General features: G+C 36.9%; 1 protein-coding gene across 2 annotated transcripts in view; it reads left to right on the forward strand.

The window, feature by feature from the left end:
• The window catches only part of COL5A1 (collagen type V alpha 1 chain), a 1,013,097-nt gene that overhangs the window by 645,208 nt on the left and 343,779 nt on the right, over positions 1-24,110 (forward strand). For both annotated transcript variants that reach the window (XM_044058757.1, XM_044058756.1), the window contains exons 16-18: positions 2,317-2,370; positions 11,615-11,668; positions 13,401-13,454. In XM_044058757.1, the coding sequence (XP_043914692.1) occupies positions 2,317-2,370; positions 11,615-11,668; positions 13,401-13,454 (162 nt within the window). The remainder of the gene's footprint in view (positions 1-2,316; positions 2,371-11,614; positions 11,669-13,400; positions 13,455-24,110) is intronic.

Genomic DNA, 24,110 nt, shown 5'->3' on the forward strand with positions numbered 1-24,110 from the left:
CTGGCCAGGATTGTTCACTTTCTGGTGTCCAGTGGTATTACTGTATTTTCCCATACTGGGGCTTCTGGGCTTACAAGGGGATTGCCTGTGACTAATGCAGAACGGTACTTTCTGTACACCTACTGATACCTCTAATTACCCTATTATACCATTCTTTTGGAGCCATCACTGACTTCCTGTTCAATTTCAAATCTGCTAAAAGGCTTTTGTCCGTATCCTTTCATATGTCACCTTTGGACAGGTAGTAGTTTTAAAGATGTGGTTTGAATTCTTCAGGACTTGATCGTTTGCTGCTCAGAATTTATAGCTTTGGAATGGGTTATCTAAGTTGCTTAGGAAGTCTCCAACATTATAAAATTTAAAAGGCCCCTAAATATCCATCTTTAAAATGATTTCTGAAGCACAAGGTCTGATTAGTGCATGAGGAGAAAGTAGGATATATTACAGCATAACAAAGCAATAAGACACACATTTATGCTTGGTCTAAAAACTGCATTCAAGAGACTGGGAGCAAAAGGTTGGGGGTGAGGGGTGGGACTCAAACAGTGATCCATAATCAAAGAAAAGCGTGTGAGACTTGTGGCAACTTATATAGTCAGACAAATGTGGATTAGTTTAGGATCTGTTGCCTTTCCTAGACACTGATAGGCTTTGCTATACTTTAGTTGCTTTCTGTAATATTTTGCTAAACTAATAATGCAGTTCAAAAATTAAAACATTTCTTAATAAAGGTGGACTAGTTACTGGAAAAAAAAAGTTAATATAGAGATTTGAAAATCATATTTTCTGGGAGCAAGCCCAATGCATTCACTATGTGGGAACTGTACCTCACAATCCCCCCACAAAATACACCCAATATAATAACCAGGAATGAAGTTGCCATTACTTAGAGGAAAGGAAAGTACTCATTTGTTTAAAGAAAATCAGAATTTGCAGTTCTTCTTTTCCTGTCAACCGTGGAAATGTAAAAGAATAATTTAAGAAAGTTTGGTCAAAAATAAGTGATTTGGGTGTGCCAGTTTTAGAAAAGTGTGAATCATTATAAACACTTCTTATTTACTGCTAAAGTTATCATAATTTAAGATGTTAACATGCCTATCAATTTGTGTAGGGCTAATTGGTATATTGCAGGATGCATTTCAGGTACAGTAGTTTCTTAAGTCTTCCAGATCTCTGAGTAGAAGCCACAGAAAACTAAAGACTGCTATACCTTCTGTTTTAGTAGTTGTTCAAAGCTCTGTCTGATTATTCTGTTTTCTGGGTACCAGAGTACTGAAAGCAGTTTGCAATGCTGCTTCACAGGGTTTGAGGCTCCAGGTCAGTTCAAAGCCAGAGTGTCATCATTGTGGAATGTGCATGTTATTCCTCTGTTTGTATGGGTTTCCACTGAGTGGTCTGTTTTTTTTTTTTACATTATTAAAAAGGATAACTGGAAATCTTACAAAGTACCCAAGGTTGCTCATGTCATGTGTGAGTATGTTTGTCTGCATCCTAAGGTTGACCACCCTATTGTACAGGATTAGTTTATCTGCTTATGCCCATCACGTACCACATCTACTTTGCATTTTTTTTACCTTGAATTACACATCATGTCAGGTATTTGTCACACAGCCTAACTACTAATGCAGGATTTATTGTTTCCATCCATTTCATAAATGTCATGGTGCGCTAGATGTCTTCAGACTAAAGACTGCTGACATACTAGTTTCAGGTGGGTTGTTAGACTGCATTTTGCTACAAAGTACACAGGAACATATGAATATATTAGGTAAGCAATCACTTGGACCATAATACCCACATCCAGGTAAAAATAGTTTCAGGAGTGTAAATCACCACACAATGATTTTTTGTACTTTGGCCTGTTTGACATGTAATTCCAGTATATTGAATAAAACTGTATGTTTTACATTCCATTTCCATTAATTCACACACACACACATACACACACACACACATATATATATATATATATATATATATATATATATATATATATATATATATATGTATATATAAATAGAGAGAGAGAGAGATTATAACAATACGTCATATAAACATTGTGATCTACTTCAAGACCCACATGAGAAATGCTGACAGTGTCTCTTTCTATGTGAACTTGGGTGATTATTGTTTGTTAAGGGCAGATGGAAAGGTGAAATTAATTTTGATGTCTGAAGATAAACATAAAACTTAAGACTGTGTTTTAGGCAGATTTTATACATTTTGTAAAATGTTTTGTCAGCATATCCTCACTGATTGAATTATAGGTAAGATTTAAAAGTACATTCTAATAATATATCTCTATTATTATTACAGGGTCCACGTGGTCCTCAGGGTGCAATAGGTCCACCAGGAAAATCAGGAAGGAGGGTAAGGAAACAATTTTCATTGTTTTAAGGCTCTTAAGCAAAACACTGCACTTGCAAATCATCTTTAGAATTTTTGTTTCCTTTTGTGCTTTCATGCTCTGTTTGGGACTTCTGCCTAGTAAAGGATTACTCTTAATATGTCTCTAAAAAGGATGTCAGGGGCATCTCATTTCATACTTATATATGTACTGAGTATCCAGTAATTTTCTTGTTTACACATATTTAATTTTCCTTTACCAATTTTGCTGAGAACTAGAACTCATTATTAAAAAGGTGATCATGCATTATTTGTACCCTTAATGTAAGATAGTCTTCTAAGATGGCTTAAAACTCAGTACCAGTGTCAGACTTACTTTAGTTGGTTCTAGTACCAGTTTCAGACTTACTTTAGTTGTTTCTAAAAGTTGGCAACTTCTAATAGGAACTACAGTATTCAGTGAATACCAAGATTTAGCATCCAAGATCTATGAGGTAAATTACATGACAGGAGGAAGGGACATAGTGTCTTTGTGAATTATATGTAATTAGTATGATTGTATAAGGTGACTAGTGTTAATGCATGTATATATTTTATTGAAGTAAATATGTGTATGAAGGAAATTAAATATGTTGTGTGGTGTATTTTCAGGGGACTCAAAGAGTTTCCATGTTTTTTTAACAATGGTGACTTTGGTTTACTATATACAACACAGCCCATAGATGGGTTTTGTCGGGTCAAAGCTATGTCCATTCATAATCACAAAACTGTGTATGGATCAATATGGATCAGTTTTTTTTTTACTTAGTTTATGGTAATGCATGCATGTGTTTACAGAGTAAAGAGCAAGTTGAAATATTCTGAGGATGAAATATTAAGTTTAGTATTGTTACTGCTGTCAGACAATTCAGAAAATCCATTTTCTCAATCATATACTACATCTGGTTATAACATTTCATTGTCTTAGAACATCTGATAGGAAGGACAAGGCAAGACAAAGGAAAATATGTTAAGAAATAAATGTTCTGGGAATATAATATGAAAAGGCTGGCTCCTAAAAATAAGTTTTTAAAATGTAATGTTCCGAGGACCATTAGTTTGAAAGGAACTCACTTTAAAAAGTAGTAGGTAATAAATTGTTTCACAGATAAAATATCATTCTCCACAAGTTTTGACATTTTGTAAAGCAGAACAATACATCCTGGGGACAGTTACAGGTTAAAGTATGGTCTACAACTTGCAGGAAATAGAATTATGAAAATGTTATCGACATATATTTTTTTTAATGTTCTGCGATCCCCATTCCATATGACCCTCAAGCCTCTCCTCAGCTGTCATATAGACCCATTGTGTCCTCTTCATGGTAAGCTTCTGCACCTATTTGTTTCCCCATCAGGGCAGGGGGTGTTCCTAGGGTTACCATCTGTCCCACTTTGTGAGGGACAGTCCCTCTTTGGGCAGTTGTGTCCTGACAAAAAATTGTAAAAATGGCAAATGTCCTGAGATTTTAGGAAAAATAAGTTCCTATATTTTATGTAATAGTTGCATAAAACAGTTACTCTGTATCTGAAATACCTAAATGTTATAAGAAACAGAATAAGCAACTAAAATGCTACAAGAATAAGCTTTTATTTAGGCAAAAAAGTTAAGTTCTATCCTTTGTTCTGGCTGTGGGTATGTGTCGGCCTGTAAAATCTGATGTTTGTACCAAAAATGTCTCACTCTGGCCATTTGAAAAGGTGGCAACCCTAGGTGTTCCCCTTTGTAGCTCTTCATCCTGTTCATTCTCTGTTGGGGATAGGGATATTTCCCTTTGGGGAGATAACCCATCAGGTCAGCCTTTCCCCCTACAGGTGAGAGTTTGGCACCAAGACTGGGAGGGCATGTATTTATTTTATGTACCAACCTCCTTACTTTAAAGACCCTTACTTTAATGACTGTGATTTCTGTAATTGCTGCAGCAGAGGAAGCATACGCACTTCCTCACATGCTGAATCCTTTAGCTTATATGGTGTATCACAGTGCAGTGCAGCAGTCAGTCTAGCTCATACTACAGCATGCCATACATGATTTACTCCTGTAGGTGTCAGCATTGCAGTGGGCTGGACCACCCACATCCCCCTGGAGTTGTGAGCTGGTGTCATTCGCTCAATCACATTCTCCCCTGCCTGCCTCCTTCCAGGCTAATTAAGTCCAGATTATCAGGGTCTTGGTCAATGGGTTATGGTCAAGGTTTATCCCTTTATGCCACACCTCTGGATCCTTATTTCTTGATTTGTTTCATATCTTGACTGCCTAGTTGCTCCTCTCTGTCACAGTTCAGATTTTCTGACCCTTCCATAAAGCCAAGGAAGCCTAAGACCGTTGTAATTCCAGCAGATGGCGATACAATAATAGCCTCTTACATTATTCTTTGGGTTATGGTTAGATGTTTTTTCTCCTTAGATCTGATGTTCTTTATAACTTTCCTATGAGTATTATACTGCATCTCTGAGGTATTCCGATATAGAACTTATGGACTTTTACTGATGGGCTCCACTTTTGGAACAATCCATAGCACAGAAACAAAAATGTTTCAGAAAAAAGAAAAATCTTTATCACTATTTTATAGCATATATGCCTCTTGCTTTTTACTGTTCTGTATCACTTCATGACTGCCTCCAAGCTGCACTTAATTCCCTGAAACTGCAGCATATTGTACCAGCTTCATTATGTGATGCTTCACTGCAGACCGTAACAGCAATCACTGGCTTCACCCTTAGGCACACTGTAGTCTGCTATAGTATCCTTTTCTCCAGCATTTTTGCATTCAGACTGCAGTATCAAATCCAAACTCAACTACATAGACAAAGATAATTTCTTTGTCAGAGACAGTCTTAGTCCAGAAGGAGGATTAGTGCTCAGAAGGTGTGACTCTGTGATCAAACATTTAAACTAAGATGGAAGGACAAGGCGGTGTCACAGAAGCATAAGAGTGGAGTAGATATTCAGACAGTAGGCCGGTGAGATGCAGACTGTAGACAAAGAAGCTTGATCATGATCATACCTTAGTAGCATTATTTCCTCTTCATTGCACATTCTCTGGCATGCATGATTTGAGAGCTGCAGCGAGTGGTATAAGACAGAACAAAGAACATTGCTGGTACTACTGAAACTTGGGTTTGTTGTAAGACAGGAAGACAGACACTTTTAGCTGTTTAGGACTGACAGAGGAAAATGATGGAGTGAAGTGGGAAACCACATTAAAGGAATCATCAAATGTGAGATGATGGTGTATTCCAATATCCACTCCCCTAAATTTAAAAAAAATGTACAATGTCAACATCCTCAGCTCATAATAAATAAAGTTGAATCAACTTTCTCAACTCATAAGATTAAAATAAATAACTCTGTTAAATTACAGACAATGTAGAACTGTCTGTTTCAGATTATAAGCAGAATGATAATTATGATAAAATGTTTTTCTTGTACATTTATTACTTTTAAGTACTAGTGTGCCACAGTAAATTCTTAATTCCATGAAAGGACATGTGATTGGTTTTGCTTCAGGAATCAGTTTTGTACTCTATCAGAGATACATGTTATGTTTTTTTAATTTCTCCAAATCTTTTTCATTTCTAATACTATAATGGGAATGGACCCCATTCCTAAGTCAAAGTATGATTACAGTTCATGAAATTAGTATTGTTTCAACTTTTGATGTCAGCCAAAAGTGCTCTTTGCAGCACCTGCAATGTGCCCAGTAATGACTCCTGCAACTGGTATGGTGTTACATGGATTGGTAATATACCTAAATACAACTGTAGATTCTTTTTTATAAGACCTGTTGCTCCTACTGTTATTGGAACTGTCTGGGTATCCTTCTTCCACATTGCTCTTGTTTCTGCCTGCAGATCCTGATGTTTTTTGACTTTGTGTCTTTCTGCACGCAAGAGACTGTATTCATTTGGTGTAGTGATTTCAATGATCAATGCTACTTTTATCATCTTTTCTTGGACCACTATATCCAGTTTTCAAGCATCTATCTGTTGAAATGTTGGTAAAGGGTGATCCCATGTGATATAAACTTCATCATTTTCTATGATGCTTTGTGGGTCATATTTCCAGTATTTTTTCAGCCACTTCAGTACCATAAAGTTGGCACAATCCCCAGTGCAACAGTCTTGCCACATTATTATGCCTTTCAGCATACAGTTCTTTTGCTATTAGTATGTCACCACCAGCAAAAAGGAGTGGGACTGTTTCCAATTCGGTTTTACAAAACCTATATTTGCCTGTTTCTTCCACATGTTCAATGGACTTTGTAAACCAGCGTACATATAGCCCACTATCTTAAGCTCCCAATATTAACCCTTCATCTCTTGGTTTAAATTCGCCTCTCCTTAACTATTCCTGCATTTGTTCCTGATCAACATGAGGTTCTTTCAGAAGTTTTCTATACTTGCAACTATATTTATGCTTTTTCCACATTTCTTTCCTTCTCATCTGTTCCTTCACCTTATAATCTTTCTTTTGTTTTTTGGCACATTCAGTTGCTGCCTGATTTTTATCTACTTCTGGTTTGATTTCCATTCCTGCTTGACGCTGATATGTTTCTGCTAAATTAAACAGAGAAATAATCTTAGATTTGTTCTCCTCATGTTTCAAAACTTTCACTGAATTTGGGTCTTGTGAGGTCAGCTGATATGTGTGGAGTCCCACGATTGCAGATCTATATATGCAATCAATTTTAAGGAGGCCCATCCTTCCTTCAGAACAGGGAATATATAATCTTGGTATACAATAATTTTTATAAATCATTTGGTGAGCATGAGGCATCCTTCTTGTTTTCCTTTCTAATCTATCCAACAGTCAATCACTCCAAAACTGTAAGTTATGACAGGAAGAGCAAATTGGTTTATAGCTTGGATTTTGTTCCTAGATATCAACTCTGTTTTCAGAATTAATTTAAGTCTTCTAAAATATTCCTTACTGAGTTTTATTTACATTTCATGTTTTATTGCTTCTACAGCTATTACTTATAGTCTTCAGTCCACACACACTGCAGAAAGAAGAAAAAAAGAAAATAATGCACAAAGCAGAATTTTAAGTACTACTAAGAGCATAGATATTTTTCAGAATAAAAGCTGATAGCTGAGGCTAACAGTGTAGTGGCACCAAGGACTACAGTTACTCACATGGGCAAATTTGCTGTAAACAAACAACTGCTCACAAATGAGTCTGTTCTTTATTGGTGGTTGAATTGCATTTCTCATGACCTTATAAACAGTTACCCAGTTTTAATTTTATAGAATCCAGCTATTTTTTCTGTTTATAAACTAAGTATTCATACGATTAAAAAAGATGTCACACTTGTCCTATACCCTTTCCTGGGATTACTTTAGAGATATAGAGGAACTGCAACTGACCAGGCTAGCTTTTATCGTTTATTTTATACTATTCTAGAGTAGACAGCAGAAGCTGACAGCTGATGTAATCAGACAATCCAGAAAAGTCAATGTCTTAAATGGGGATTTAAGACAGTTATCTTCAGCCACAATATCCTCAAGACCTCAACAATTCCAATACAATTATTATGTGTGCTGCCCTAGTTCTTTGTCATGACTAGATACTTTCTAACTGTTGAAAGAGGTGTGCGCAGTCTTTTACTAACGCCTCTTTTCCTCTGTATTTGGGTTTAGTGATGGAGTCATCCTGCTCCGAAAGCAAAACCCATTTCAGTACTTTTAAAGTTTGTTTTGTCTGATACACCACTGCTATGCACATGTTGGTGCTATTTGTATATTAATTAGTTTATTTTGAGGGATACATTGCTTTAACTGTTGTTTCTTTTCATGTTGTTCTTTCTTCCCCATGCTCATTGTCACTGTCAGAATTCTTGAGCTATTACCCTAAAAGCTGATATTTGGTTTTTGAGTTTCTGCGAAGAATTTTTCATCTACATACAGACCCCTTTTAGGATGTTTCACTTATTTTAGAAAAGCTCACAGCACGGTTGTACTTGGTAACATTCATATTTTCGATCCAAAGGTGCAAAAAGTTTATTTAACCAGACAATGGAAAGCCAATAAGCACTTTTGTCCTATCAAAGAACTTCATCAGACAATCCAAACAAAAAACACATATGTTTTTATACCATCGTACACACAGTCATCAATAACCACACCCCCTTAAAGAAATAAGCAGCAATGAATGTATTAAAACATGTACATAAATAAATAAATACAAGAATAAAACATATATATATAATATATTAAGATAAAATTTATCTACTAAAAGCTCTTAATTTCAATAGGGAACTGATAGAAAGATTCTCATTTAATCCTGGCCAATTGGTAGAATCTAATAACAACTGCCAGTATAATTCCCTTCTTTCAAGTAAAGTCGACCATGCACCACCTATAATATCAATAACAATATTATCTGTAATACAAAAACTAAAAGAATGTTCATTATACTCCAAAATATGCTTATATAATTCATTTGTGTCCTTGTGAGTTTTTATTTCATATAAATGCTCATATATACTTTTTTTTAGCTTCCTATCTGTTTTACCAATGTAGAAACCACTACATTGATTACAAAGGGCACAATATATAACACTTTCAGAGTTACAATTAAAATTGGACTTATATACATATTATTAACCTTAAATACCTCCCCTTCTTTGACATATTTACAGTAACGACACATTCCACATTTTCTCATCTGTCCTTTTTTAGTTATATTATTTGATTATTTTTTTCTCAAATAAACACTTCAAATTCCTACCCTTTCTGTATATTATAACAGGCTTCTCTGCAAAATGTGTCTTATATTTCTATCCCGTGTCAAAATAGACCAGTTTTTATTTAAAATACCCCTTATGTCTACACTATCTATTGTGAATGTGGTAATAAATGAAATACTATAATCCTTATTTACATGGACAATATTACTAAAAATTTCATTCATCCCATACCCCTTATTTTTTGATGAATCAGATAAAAGGGGAGCATAAAACTTCCTCTATCTTTTGTTTGCTACTTCCAATAAAATCTCATTTACAACCTCAGCGGGATATCCTCTCTTCAAAAAAATGCCTTTTAAAATATCACATTCATTAAAAAATTCTTCTAACTCTGATACCATTCGGGCTGCATGAACAAACTGCCCTTTTATTATTGCTCTTTTCTGTTTATATGGGTGGGTACTGGTGAAATGTAATAATGAATTTGAATATGTTTCCTTTCTATATATCCTTGAAGTAAATTTCTGTTTATTATAATCTTTAGTTAAAAAAAATCTAAAAATGCTATTTCATATAAATTAAACTGATGAGTAAACCTTAAAAACTTTTTTCCTAGGGAAAGAATTCAGTTGTCTGTTTCTGTTGCTTCTGCATTTTCAGCACTGTGGTGGAAAGTTACGGGTCGGGTTCAGGTAAGTGTGCGATTGTGTGGACGTGAGGGTTAGGGCGGCTTAGGTGAGTTAGGGTTAGGGCGCGGGTCTGGTAAGTGTGCGATTGTGTGGACGTGAGAGTTAGGATGGGGTAGATGAGTTTGGGTTAGGGCACGGTTGAGGTGACTGTGCAATAGTGACGGACCTTAGGGTTAGGGTTAGGGTTAGGGTTTGGGTTAAGGTAAGTGGATAGTTAGTGGTGTATGTATAGTTTAGTGTAGGGTTAGGTGTTAGAGTTTAGGTGTATGTGTGTGGAGTACTGTTTGTTTGGTGTGCTTGTGTTGTGTGTATGTGTTTTGGAACAGCAGATTTTTTCCCTAGGAAAAAATTTGCTGTTCTGAATGTTCGATGTTTTAAATTTTCAATGCATACGGTTCGATATTAGAATAGACCTGAAATTAAGAGCTTTTAGTAGATACTTTTTATTATCTTAATATATTATATATATGTTTTGTTCTTGTATTTATTTATTTATGTTTTAATATATTCATTGCTGCTTATTACTTTAATGAGGTGTGGTTAATAATGATGACTATGTGTACGATGGTATAAAAATGTATGCGTTTTTTGTTTGGATTGTCTGATGAAGTTCTTTGATAGGACGAAAGCACTTACTGGCTTTCCATTGTATGGTTAAATAACCGTTTTGCACTTTTTGGATCGAGTATTGGGACTTTTTATATTTCAGAAAAACCACGAGAACGAATTATAATAAACAAACCACAGGAGCTGGGATGCTGCAACAATTTATTCTTCTGGTACCTCGGCAGAATGCCTTCAAAGGAATAACCACAAAAACAGTTGCTGCATCTTATATACTAAATGCATCAAACCAATAACTTAATCAATCAATTAAACAATTTTATACAATCAAGGATTTTTAAAGAGACCATGCATAAGTAAATGCTATACATATGAAAAATCACATAATCAACACCACCAAAAAACAACACAAAAATAATGTGAATAAATAGCAATTCTAAATAGATAATATCTTACTGTCTTAAATTGTGAGATTCATTTCCAAATTTAAGCCCCTAGGTTTAAGAGTACCAAACTTCAATATAAACCTACTCTCTAAATTTAATAAATTTTGTAAAAAATTGCCAGCATTATAAAATTTAGGTTGGGCTAATGCACAAAAAAATAAAGAATCCATCCTGCCATTATGAACAATATTGAAGTGTTCAGATATCGGACTGTCCATCCTAAAATTTCGATTTCTTTTATACCCTAATGCCACTCATAGCTGATATGGGCACCTGCATAACCGTGAAGGTCACCAGTGCCCTACAATGTGTGTAGCTGCTTCCACCTACATGGTAATGATGGTTAACATCACAGCTTGTTATAGACAAGCTTATGTTTCTGATTCTGAATGCATTTCAATGCCTTGCAAGTTTCCATTTGCTTTGTGGTGATCAGTCGGCCAGGACCACCACTCCATTCCTCCTGGATGGGCAAGTTAGTATCCCCATGTCATTTCCATCCTATTCTGTATAACTTTCTTTTGAACTTGGGTCATCTGGGTCATGCTCAGGAATTTACTTCTCTATGCACAAAGCCAGGCAGATAAGATTCTTTTTTGCCATCTTCAATCTCCTCAGAGTCTGGAATTTTTATAACACACAAATAAAACATGATTCAATTAGCCTTTATAGTTTGCACATAACTTTTCCAGTACATTAATTGTCAGTATATTATGGTACTTTGGAGTGTTATACCTGTAAAGCTATGCTACTATACACAAAGGTGATTGGATGGATTATGTAACCCTGATTTATATCCAGTTTGTTAATGTATTTTATCCTTTGCTGTTTTCTTACAGGGTCGAGCTGGTAGTGATGGTGCCAGAGGAATGCCAGGACAAACAGGACCAAAGGTATCAATTTAGTTTAAAAGACTCTTCTCTGTGATTAATACATTCATAGGTAAGTAGTAGGCTAGCTGCCGTGAGGAAATTTTAAGGCTAGACAATTTTCCTTGGGTAAGAATCAAGCCCTATCCTTTTTGACTGTGTGATAAGGTAGTTTATTGAGAATTGAAGGAAAAGAACCACAGCAAGCTCTTCAGGCAGCTTAGAAATTAACTAAATGATAATGTTATTTCATATAGATTAGAATTAAGGATTTATCATAAAAATAATACTTCAGCAGTACAACTACAATTTATGCTATCAAAAGCATTTAATACCCTTACCTTGTGTACACATGGAAATGCACATTTGAGCTTGTATATATATATATATATATATATATATATATATATATATATATATATATAAAATGACCCATCCATAAAACACAATAAGTTAAAGTCAGAGTCCAGTTCAAATGGACTAGTATTCTAAAGTCAGGTGCCAAAGGGCAACCAAATTGTCCACTTTGCATCTACAAATTTCACAATAAAGGCAGCAACAAACAGCACTGATGATTTTTTAGCTCCAAATGTTTTAGCTGACCTAGCTGGTCAGTGTGGTAAGTAAAGTCATAATCCACCTTTAAAATAATTGTGTGATCTTGAACTTTTGTAGACCCCCAAGTGATTCTAGGGACACTCTTGTATAAGCATTTGCAGAAGTGGACAAATTGTTCCCTAATCTGACTTTGACTTTTTTTGCACCTATAGAATAATTCATAATACATAATGCAAACATCAGTAAAGTGGTTCTTAGCAATGCCAGCATTCTGTTTGGCATACAATAGTGAAACAGCAAAATTTGCAGACTCAAACACCTTTGCCTATAGTGGGTTACCTATATTTATATATATATATATATATATATATATATATATATATATATATATCTACATACATATATATATATATATATATATATATATATATATCTACATACATATATATATATATATATATATATATATATATATATATATGTATATATATTTTTTTAGGATTCTTTCTGTTGACAAGTAGCTGATAAAGTACTCATCGCCTATCTGGAATTTAAAATGATGCTGTGTGTATGACAGCAAATGAAAGGCATTGTGGTAGTTTAGTGCTTGTCTATAATCCAGCATTTCTGTCGAGAATGGGGAGTTCTGACAATGGTCTGTAGCCACAGGATGATGGTGGGTGGTCAGTTTTGGTATGGGAACCATTGCTGCAGATGTGTAGTCATTTGGGAGTAGCTGACAGATCAGGGGGTGGTTGTACACTTTTGTCAGTGGATTATAAATAAGTGGAGGAGACATCTTAATTAACCAGGAATGCATATGTTGCCTTTCTGGGATACCCAATTCTGACATATCCTCCAAAAATATCATCACCTGAGCAGGGGTAACCTCCTGAAATAGAAAATAAGTAGGTCTCTGCATCATGAGCTTCCACAGAATATGGAATATATGATAAAGAGGGGGTTCAATTTGGGTGGAAAACAGCAAGACATTTCTTGAACTACCTTCTGCAGTTTTAGAAGTATGCCTTTGTGTAGACTCCTGACTACCAGCAAGTTAGTTTGCTTCCAGAAAACCCAGGGAATTACAATAAATCATGCTGGTTTCCAAGTCTGTTTTCATATACATATTAATTTTCAAGAATTAATGTTCTCTATGTGACGAGCAATAACTTAGCTAATTTCTTGCTTCTTTTAGGGTGACAGGGGATTTGATGGCTTGGCTGGACTACCTGGTGAAAAAGGAAACAGAGTAAGTTGCTTTTTCCCTACTTATATCATTGTAACAAAGAATCCTGGATGTAATCAATCACTGTCAGTTCAAAACAGATGTTTCCAGATATTATCTGTAAATACTTTCATTGTATTACTTTTCACTGATGATGTATAATGTTTTGATTTATTTTTAGAAATAATTATGATTTTTTTTGTACTCTGTAAACATAAACTAGTGGATAAAAATTGCTACAAGGGAAGACATTGTACAAGTACTGAATAAGTTAACAAAAGGCTCTGTTCTCAAATACTCAGCATACTTTGCTGCTTCGGATTTAATTTCATTTTGTTATATATGTTTTGTAAGGCTGTCTCCAATATGTCTCTCACCTGTTATAGGTGCTTAGTTCTTGGATCAGATGTATATTTTATAATCTTACAAGTGTGAGAGAAAATAAGTAGTTTTTGTTACTGGCAACTTTTTTTAATCTGCTTAACACACAATGTATTTCATGTCTGTGCAATGTATGTAATGACAACAGCTGAAGCAGTACTAAAAAAATTAAATAAGTGTGATTTTAAGTATATATGTTAGTGCACACACAGTGCTTGTAAAAATGGCACACTGCAGTTATTTGTTGCTAATATTTTATAAGTGAAAGATGGTGGAATTCATGAAGCATCCATACCCCTATCATATTTGAACAGTACGTAGCATGGATGTGCTGATACCCATGATGAGCTAGTCACTGTGAATGCAGCACTGTTCTGGTGACATTGCAGAGTTAACAGCTACGCAGACTTCAAAGCTATACTAGCTAGGATACATAGCAAATCCATTAAAGGTATGGAAAGTGCAAGCTGTACCTTCAGACTATACTTTATTAGTAATCCTTGTCCCCAGTTGTAATATCCCCAATTGTAATACAGTGAAGAACACACGCACTTTCTATAAAAGCTTCACCTGCAGCTCTGTGCAAGATATAAAAGTACCCATTCACTGCATACCTGTCCTCCAGACATTTGTAAACTGTTTAGTGCCCCCTCCTAATGTGCATCCTTCCTCTGCACATGCATATATTATACTCTACCTCACTCTCTGTAGTTCCAGTGCGGCATATATATAAAATACTTGTATTCCCAACCCCATATTGCATCCATCATCATGCAATACATAATTTATCAGCAGCATCCTGTCCCTTTTGCAGAATCATCCCATCAGGGTATAATAATGCAGAACACCTGACTCCTACTGCAGACACTGTCCAGCATATGAGTAATGCCTACTAAGTTGCTCACCTTTGTGTCTGTGTTGCCTGCATTGCGTAGTATTACAGAACACCCCTATCATAGTATTGACTATCTCAGTCTCAGGGACAGCATCATATTAACTTACATGTGTGAGCATCGTGGTTGTGTTGGGTGGATGAAGCTTTAACTCAGTTTGATTCCCCAATTTCAGCTTCTTGACTACAGCAATGCTTCCCTTCATGTTATGTAATATTTTGTTTTTTTTTTTCTTTTTATCACTTTGTTTGAGTGACCCTGATGTTAGTACAAACAAGTAGAAAGGAAAAAAAGTGTGCATGTGTTTGGTGGGGGGGGGGGGGTGCTTCCTCCCTTTCAAAAGTGCTTTTTTTTCTTCTTTCCACTAAAGCTTTGACTAGTTCACTTCATTTGGTTGAAGCTTTGATGATAGGATTATACCTTTTGAGATATACTGGAGCCTTGTAACCTGTTTGTATATTGTGGACGTTGCTAATGAGTCTCAGTCACCCAGCTACCATTAAGAAGACATTTTTTTCTTTCTTTTTGGAAAACAAAAAAATGCATCAACTTGAACTGCTAAAGACACCACACAAAGTACAGTTGTGTACACTTACCATGAATGTAGATGTTCGAGTGTATTCACTGTTGCAGTCATATTTGGGTTATCTGCTTGCAGTAGTCCTCAGTCGGCCTGATTATCAAAGTCTTGGGTCCTGCGTCAGTTGCTGTCTCATCTTCCATGACATCAGGTAGTCAGGGGTATAAAGCATGCAGCTGATGCCATTACATCAGTTTTTCTTGCCACAGATGTCAGATGCCCCCCCCTTAATGGGAAGCAATTATATATATATATATTTATATATATATATATATATATATATATATATATATATATATATATATATTTATACAAGGTTATACCTCCAACAAAAAAGAAAATACACCAAAAAGCTTTTAAGTATAGTAAAGGAGAATAGAGGTATAGCCAAAAGAAGTAAGGGGGCTGGAGGGAGGGTAACCAGGACTGCAACAGTGAATACACTTGAACATCTACATTTATGGTAAGTGTACACAACTGTACTATGTTCTTTGTGTTTCACTGTTGCAGTCATTACATTTGGGTAGATTCCCAAAGCTAAGGATGGGAGGAGGAATTTAGATAGCATTAGGACCAGCTATAAGGCAGACTGCAGTGGCAAAGCCTGCTGTGGATTTACAGAAAATAAGCAAACGGTAATGCTTGGTGAAAGTATGTAGAGAACTCCAGGTAGCAGCTTCTAGGATGTCTCTGGAAGGGACACTTCTGAGAAAGGCTGTAGAGATAGATGTAGCCCTGGTTGAATGGGGTCTAATCTCCTGTAGGACAGGTTTTCCATTGTGTTTATAGCAGAAATGAATGCAATTGCCTATCCATTTAGAAATGGTTTGTTTTGAAATAGCCTTCTCCTCTGCCCCTACAGCAAATGCCAGCAGCAGTTCAGATTTCCTTTGAGGTTTAGTCCTGTTCAAGTAAAATCTAAGTTGTCTGTGCACATCTAAGGAGTGCAGTATCTGTTCCCCTTTGTTCTGTGGATTAGAAAAGAAGGTTGGCAAATGAATGGACTGATTAAGAGCCACACTGGATACCACCTTGGGCATGAAAGAGGGATTGGTCCTGATGGACACCCTGTCTGCACGAAAGATAATGAAAGGCTCCACTGCCATAAGGGCCTGTAATTCAGATACCCTTCTTGCTGAAGTGATTGCTAAAAGGAAAGCTGTTTTCCAAGAAAGGAATTCTAACTGTGGAGTTGCAGCTGGCTCAAAAGGAGGAAAAGTGTGTTTTTCCAATACAAAATTAAAGCCCCAGGCTGGTGCTGAGGCTCTCCTGGGGGGGTCTTACGTTTTTGGCCCCTCTGAGGAACTGCTTAAGCAGTGGGTGAGAAAAAAGGGGTGGTTCTATGTGGTAATGAGCAGAAATGGCTGAGACGTGATTTCTGATGGAGGATAAGGAATGGCCCTTGTGAAGCATCTCAGTTAAGTATTGAAGAATCTGAGGTAAATTGGGTGCTCCTGTGGCCATCCCTTGAGTTTGGTTCCAGGCACAGAATCTTTTCCATTTTTCAGCATAAGATTTTCTAGTACTAGGCCTCCTTGCCTCGGAAATGACATCCAACACTTGTTTACTGAGGGATGGTAACAGAGAGATTAGGTAATTAGCCAGGCTGCCAGGTTCGGGGTTTGAAGTTGGGGGTGCAGAATCTGGCTCTCCTGCTGAGAAAGTAGGGTAGGTGTCTGAGGTCGGTGCCATGGGGCCAGCTGTGACACACTGTGCAAAGGGGGGTACCAGTGTTGGCGTGGCCAGTCTGGTGCAATCAGTATCATCCTTGGTTTGTCCTGTTTGATCTTTAGTAGTAGTTTAGAGAGGAGAGGCAGAGGAGGAAAGGCATAAACTGATAGATTTTTCCAGCTGAAGGACAGAGCATCCACTTTCCAAGCTTGTTTGTGGGAAGTCCTTGTGCAGAATTTGTCCAATTGGTAGTTCTGGGGGGAAGCAAACAGGTCTATATCTGGGATCCCCCATTTGTTGAGCAACATGTTGAAAATCTTTGGTTCCAGTTTCCACTCGTGTGGGTCCATGAGATTTCTGCTTAGTTCATCTGCCAGTGTATTTAGTTTTGCTGGCAGTAATTGAACCTGTAGATGCACTTAGTAGCTCAAGGCTGTGTTCCACAGAGCCATGGCTAGTCTGCAGAGGGGGTAAGAATGGGTACCCCCCTGCTTGTTTATGTACCACATAACAGTGGTGTTATCCGTCTTTACCATTAATTGTCCTGCAAGAATGTGGTCCTTGAAGGCTGTCAGAGCATTCTGTACAGCTAACATTTCTTTTTGATTGACATGCAGGTGCATTTGACTTGGGTTCCATTTGCCCTGAATGCACTTCCCTGCCAGGTGAGCCCCTCATGCATAGTCTGATGCATCTGTTGTTAGGGTTTGGGCGACAGGGGGTAGAGTGAATGGAAGTCCCTTGTTTTGGTGGCAGGCCTCTGCCCACCAAAGGAATTCTAACCATAGGCAACGTATGAGAGGAATCATTGCTTCTAGATGCTGAGAATGTTGACACAATAGGCTTTTTAGATACCATTGTAGTTTCCTCATATGCAGGATTGCATATGGAATTAGTAGAATGCATGAGGCCATGAACCCCAAGGCTTGCAGTATTTGCCTTGCAGATAGCAGGGTTTTTCTGGCCACTAGTTTGAAGTAAGTTGTCAAATGAATTTGTTTCTCTGGCATGAGGAAAGCCACCTGGGAAGTTGTGTTCAAGCTTGCTCCCAGGAATATAATTTGTTGACAGGGTACCAGATGTGATTTCTTTTCGTTTATGGTTTACCCCAAACAAGTTAACACCTTTTGTACAAATGCCAGATGATTCAGAAGTATGTCCTGGCTTTCTGCCTGAATTAGACAATTGTCCATGTATGGGTATATTTGAATATTTCTTTGCCTGCAAAATACAATGACTGGAGCTTGGCACTTTGTGAATACACTAGGTGCAGTAGATAAGCCAAAGGGCAGTGCAGAGAACTGACAGTGCATGCAGCCTGCTTTCAAGCATCGGTATTTTCTGCAAAATTCCCTGATTGGGATGTGCAGGTAGGCTTCCTTTAAATCCAGTGCTGCCAACCAGGCATCTTTGCCTATCATGGGAAGCAACTGTTGAAGAGTTACCATCTTGAATTTTGGAATCACCAAAAAGGTGTTTAGGATAGACAGGTCCAGGAAAGGATGCCATGAGTTGTCTTTTCTGGATACCAGGAAAAGTCTTGAGTAGAAACCTTGTCCCTTTTTCTCTTCTGGTACAGTCTGAATAGCCTTTATTCTTAAGGGAGAGAGTACTTGCTTTTGAGCCTCTGCCCACTGATTTGGGGGTAGATCTGGCCAACTGTTTGTGGTTGGCAGCGTGTGGAAGTGAAATCTGTATCTTTGGGAAACTATGTTTAAAACCCATTTGTCCTGGGCAATGAGTTTCCAGTTTTCTGCCTGCAGAGCAATCTTTCCCCCTAAAGGAGCAGTCAGTTGAGAAGTGCTTGGAAGTTTTAAAGTTAAGTCATTGAGACAGCTTGCCATAGGTGGGAGTCTTACTACTCCCTGATTTGGAAGTGGGAGCCCCTCACTGCTTAGTCCTGTGAGTACACTAGGACTGAAGCCTGGGTGTTCTGCTGGTTTGAACTGAGAAGGCCTGGAAGAGGCAGGAAAGGACCAATTTTTTTGGGCCAATGCCTACTAAATCTAGGAGGCTGCACTTGTAAGAAATATTTAACAGTTTGCATAGATTTAGCTTTTACCTCCATCTTTTTAAGAACGTCTTCTGCTTTGTCACCAAACAGGCAGTCCTAATTTAAGGGAGCATCCAGCAATTTAGTTTTAACATGATCTGGCAAAGATTGCTCCTTAAACCAAGCATGCCTTCTAAGTACAGACTCAGTGACAGCAGCCCTGCAAGATGCCTCTAGTGAATCAAAACCATATTGCAAAGTATGTTTTCCAACCTGTTCAGTAGAATGCATTAAATCCTGTAAATCCTTATTTTCAGCACAATCAGGAATCAACATCAATCCAGTAATATGCTGCTGATACTTTAACATATGAAACTGGCAATTTAAGGCCCTGATGGTCAAGGCTGCAGAGTAGTATACCTTCTTACCCCATCTATCCAGGGCCCTGGAATTTCTATTAGAGTGGGCAGGATTTTTGGCAGTAGTAGCCTTAATGCCCTTGGGTCCCTATGAAATTGTCTTAGGATCTGCAGTAGGATTTTTAAAAAGGAACTTGTGAGGATCAGGAACCCTGTAATATCTATCAGGTTTTCTGGGAGCAGGAGGTAAAGAGTCAGAGGCCAAGCTAGATTCCGAAAAGGCATCGTCAACAATGTCCAGCACAGGAGGGATAACTAAAGGCCTGTGTTGGGGGCAGGAGTAAGAAATCTCTAAGCCTCTTTTTAGAATCAGAGTAATCCTGGCTTTCCCAGTGAAAATGCTCCCCAAGAGTATGCAAGGTTTCACCAAAAGAAAAATCCTCTGGGGGAGAAATAGAGGGAATAGAGTCCTCTGCATCAGAATCCTCATTGGTAGATAAGGGTAAATCCTGGTCATCAGAGGAGACAGACATTTCAGAATCCTGGTCAGAAGTATCATAAGCAAATTCAGTCCTAGGTCTCTTAGAGGTGGAAGATTGGCTTCCCCTGATTAAAGTAATAAGGTCTTCAGCCATTCTTATCATTTGTATTTATAGGCATCGAGGCCTGACCATGCAGTCTGGGCGTCAGTTTCCTAGGGATGGTTCGAGTTTTAGGCCTAGAAAAAGAAGCTGGCATCAGTTTAATATGCAAGTCAGTAGACCTGAATACACCCTCAAAAGCCGGTGCCTGCAGAGTGGCTTTGGACCCATTCAAGGTAGAGACATCTGCAGGTTCCACAGTTGAAGCTTCTTGCGGCATACCGGACTCCAAATGGGTCTCAGTAGAGGCCTGTGAATCTGAAGTAGCGGGTATCAGGGGCTTTGAAAGCGCCTCACTGAGTACCGGTGAACTGGTGACTAGCTTAGGAGAAGCATCGTTGGCAGCTTTGGACCTAGGCGGCCTGTCTCTGTCTTTATCTTTGTGTTTTTTAAAATGTCAGTAGTCGGGTGGCTTACCAAAGACATATTTGGATAATTGAACCAAGTACCAAAATATTTAGAAGTGAAAATGTACCGATGACGAATAATTTGTGGTTTAAATAAGGCACAAAACCGACAGCGAGGTACGTCATGGTTAGGGCCTAGGCAAGGAATGCAGTACGAATGAAAATCTTCATGTGGTATTTGCTTTCCAAAGAAATACAATTATTGACTTTTACTGACATCGGTTTAGAGCACAAAAAAGTTTCCCCAATGGGGTACTTGGCTTTAGCTGAAGACTTTGGTTCTGAAACTCAAAAATGAAAATTTCAGGAGTCGGCTGACCGGCACTTGTAAACTGCTTCTGCTTCGGGCACCGCATGGCAAGAAAAACTGATGTAATGGCATAGGCTGCATGCTTTATACCCCTGACTACCTGACGTCACAGAAGATGAGACAGCAACCGACACAGGACCCAAGACTTTGATAATCAGGCCGACTGAGGGCTACTGCAAGCAGATAACCCAAATGTGATGACTGCAACAGTGAAACATGAAGAACATCTTGCTTTTAAGTTGCACTTCCAGTAATCAGGTTAGAGGTCAGTATGAGATTATATAATGATATGAGGTGCAACAGGTCAACTGACAACTCTGGCCAAATTAGTATACTTCTGTTTGGATTATTGTTTTATATGACTGGGTTTATGCTTCACATCACAGAAAAAAAAAACGAACAAACAACTGATGAGGATGTGCTTGGCAAAGCTCTAAACAAAATTCCTTTGAAATTTAACAACAGCCATAAAGATAATTCATATGAACAAAGTAACAACGCTTTCAAGATGTTTTTATGTAAGTGTAAATTTTAGTTTCTTACACATTTCTGCAGAGTAAAGTCATCCAGGGCAACAGGACAATAAATAAATTTGATTTTGTTCTGAGAAAAAAATGAGGGTAAAGTGCTCAAAAGCAATCACAAATATATATTTTGTTCATATATGAATTAAAACTTTATTTCAGTTAAATCCTGAATATTTCTAACCTCTTTTCTGTTTTATCTATACGTTACTTCTTTTTTTTGTTTCCTCATTAGTATCACATTTTGATACGCCATCTACTGCCCAACAATATCAAAATCATTTGAGACTTCTGAAAAATACTCACATTATGAGCTTTACTGGTTTCTACTGGTGTTTAAATCTTTATCTCTGCATATCATCTCGCTAGACTCTCTTTTGATATTGGCAATGTTTTATTTTACCATTGATGATGTTTATATGGTTTAGGAGAAAAGCAGTTCTTCCCACTATAAATTCTGTTTTACTTATTGTCTTCCATTATTCTTTTCCATCATGCTGACTATGAGGAGATCTTAAATTTCCTCATTGGCTTCTTTTGTTTTCTTCCCTTTCCATCTCTGTGGGTTCAGTTTCTGACATCTTTGTGTATTATTTCTGTGAATTAGTACTGCTTAAAAGGCAGTTTCTTTTAATGTATTTAAAAATTTCTGACCTGAAAATTCAAGTTAATAACAAGAGGTTATGCTAATATTCCACATTTAAATAATTCAGTCCTACATGAATATGGTTTCTGTTTTCCATGAATGATTTCTTTGAAGAGAAGTCATCAAAGTGTTTTGTTGTAATATTCTTCCATGTTATTCCTCTGTTATTCTTGTTTATATTTACTACCTGTTTTTAGTTTTGGTAAGAAGCAGTGAAACTGTAAGTTAATTTCTTCAAAGCGACATCACTCTAATTTATATTAATACTACTGCTCTACAAATTAATATGGGACACACTTTTATTGTGAAACTTCAACAAACTTTTGAACTCCACAGTAATTCTATCTGTGTATATTATAAGCTTTCTGAATTGTACAGCAATATTTTTAATATAAAGAATTTTTATTAGATAATACTACATGGTAATGTTACTTCTATTGTATAACATTTTATTAGCTGTACTTTAATGCTGTAATACTGAATGTTATTTTTTAAATTGCATAGTAATATCGCTTTCCTCCCCTGGCTTGCAATGAAAAAGTCTTTCAGCCAGCCAGATTTTCTCAATAAACAAATGCAAATAAATTAATAAATCTATTCACTTTGTTTCATTACTTTCTCCCTACTTTGTAAATTCCTTCATTTCCTTCAGCAAAGGACAATACAGACTGTTTGTTTGTTTGTGTTGTTTTAATGTAAGGCAAAAGTTAATCATCTCTTAATCCTTCAAATATCACAGAGACTATTATGTTCTGTCATTTAAATGCATTCAGAAGATCCTCTTTGTTATTATTCTGAATTTCTTCATGCAGTTTGCTAATTAAAAATTCTCTGTCTTTATTTTTTCATTCAAGATTTGTATGTTTTTCTCAGGAGTTATTAATTAAGAGTTTACCTTGTTTATTTGATGTTGCTGGCTGACTAAAGATTGTTTTGGATTGGTTTCCATCTGTTTTCTGCAACTGAAGACTTTACAAAAAGGATGATAAGATTATCATCCTGAGAAGAGTGCACAAAAATTTCTAAGGCCACTTAATTTTCCTCTTATTCCATGGGTGAAAATATGTGGATATGTGGATATTTAAGAAATTCTACTTTTTTCTTCACAAAACTAAATCTGGACAGCAGAAGTACTAAATTATACATCCCGTGAGCATCTTAAAGTTCAGACCTCACATATCACAATGCTTTCTAATATCCAATCATATTTATCTAGTTAGACCTCACATAAGCCTTCTGTGGATAAAGTCAGTAAATTGCATTGCTGACTATATATATTTTTCTCTACAGTAACAGCTCTCTGCCTTTTATAACTTTAATTAAGCGGATATTAAACGTTCTGGTCAGTCTCCTTTATTACAAAGTTGTGAACAAGACAGGCATACATGGTCATCTTATTTCACTGCCTGGTCCTTACAAAGGGCAGTTTGCTTCTTCCTGCTGTGTCTCATGCACCCATCTTCAACATCCTAAGTTACATTTCTGCCTCTTTCTTTCCTTGCTACTATGTCTTATCTTGTTTACTACAATAATATTACTGTACTCTTATAAGTTCTCCTTTTCCTGCAAACTATTAGACACATTTTCTTGATTATATAAAGCATACAGGAACAGAAAATGTCACACATAACATCAGAAAGAAAAACAATCCTGAATAGAAAATATAGGGAGCATGAAACATAAGTCCCAAATGGAAAATAAAGGGAGCACTACACATCAGTCCCGGCTACATATTGTCTTTTGGCAGCTAGGAATCTTCTGCATCCCTCCCAAGCTAAAGAATATTACAGATTCAGTCAAGGTCTGTGACCCTGTGAACTGTAACCAACTAAATGGCAATGAAAGGAAAAAAAGTCATGTTCTTCCAGGTTGTTTGTTGGGAATGATATTTTCCTGATGTTTTATGTAAACCGGTAAAAGGAATATTGTTAATTAAACTGTTAAACTCCTCATAGTCTCACATCACAAAGTTCAAAGTGCAACCACAAACCTATTCTGTAGGCATCTCTTGAATGAGTTATCAGAAAATTATATGTGCACGCTGCACAGACCATAACAAAATTAAGTTTTGTATTTCATCACACTTTTGAGATTGTTGCTGAAATGCTATAGGTAAAGTGAGTGTCTTTTAGGGAAAACAGTCTCTCTATGCTCTACTCAGGTAAGTTGTCTGGCAGCTATTAGCTGACAATACTTATTTACCCCTTGTACAGGAAGAGATTATGTTAGTTATGATGCTATTCAGGTGAAATGTTAAGCTCCGTCACTTAATGGA

The sequence above is a fragment of the Protopterus annectens genome, chromosome 16.part0 (assembly GCF_019279795.1).
Source record: "Protopterus annectens isolate FY-2018-M chromosome 16.part0, PAN1.0, whole genome shotgun sequence".
NCBI lineage: Eukaryota > Metazoa > Chordata > Ceratodontiformes > Protopteridae > Protopterus > Protopterus annectens.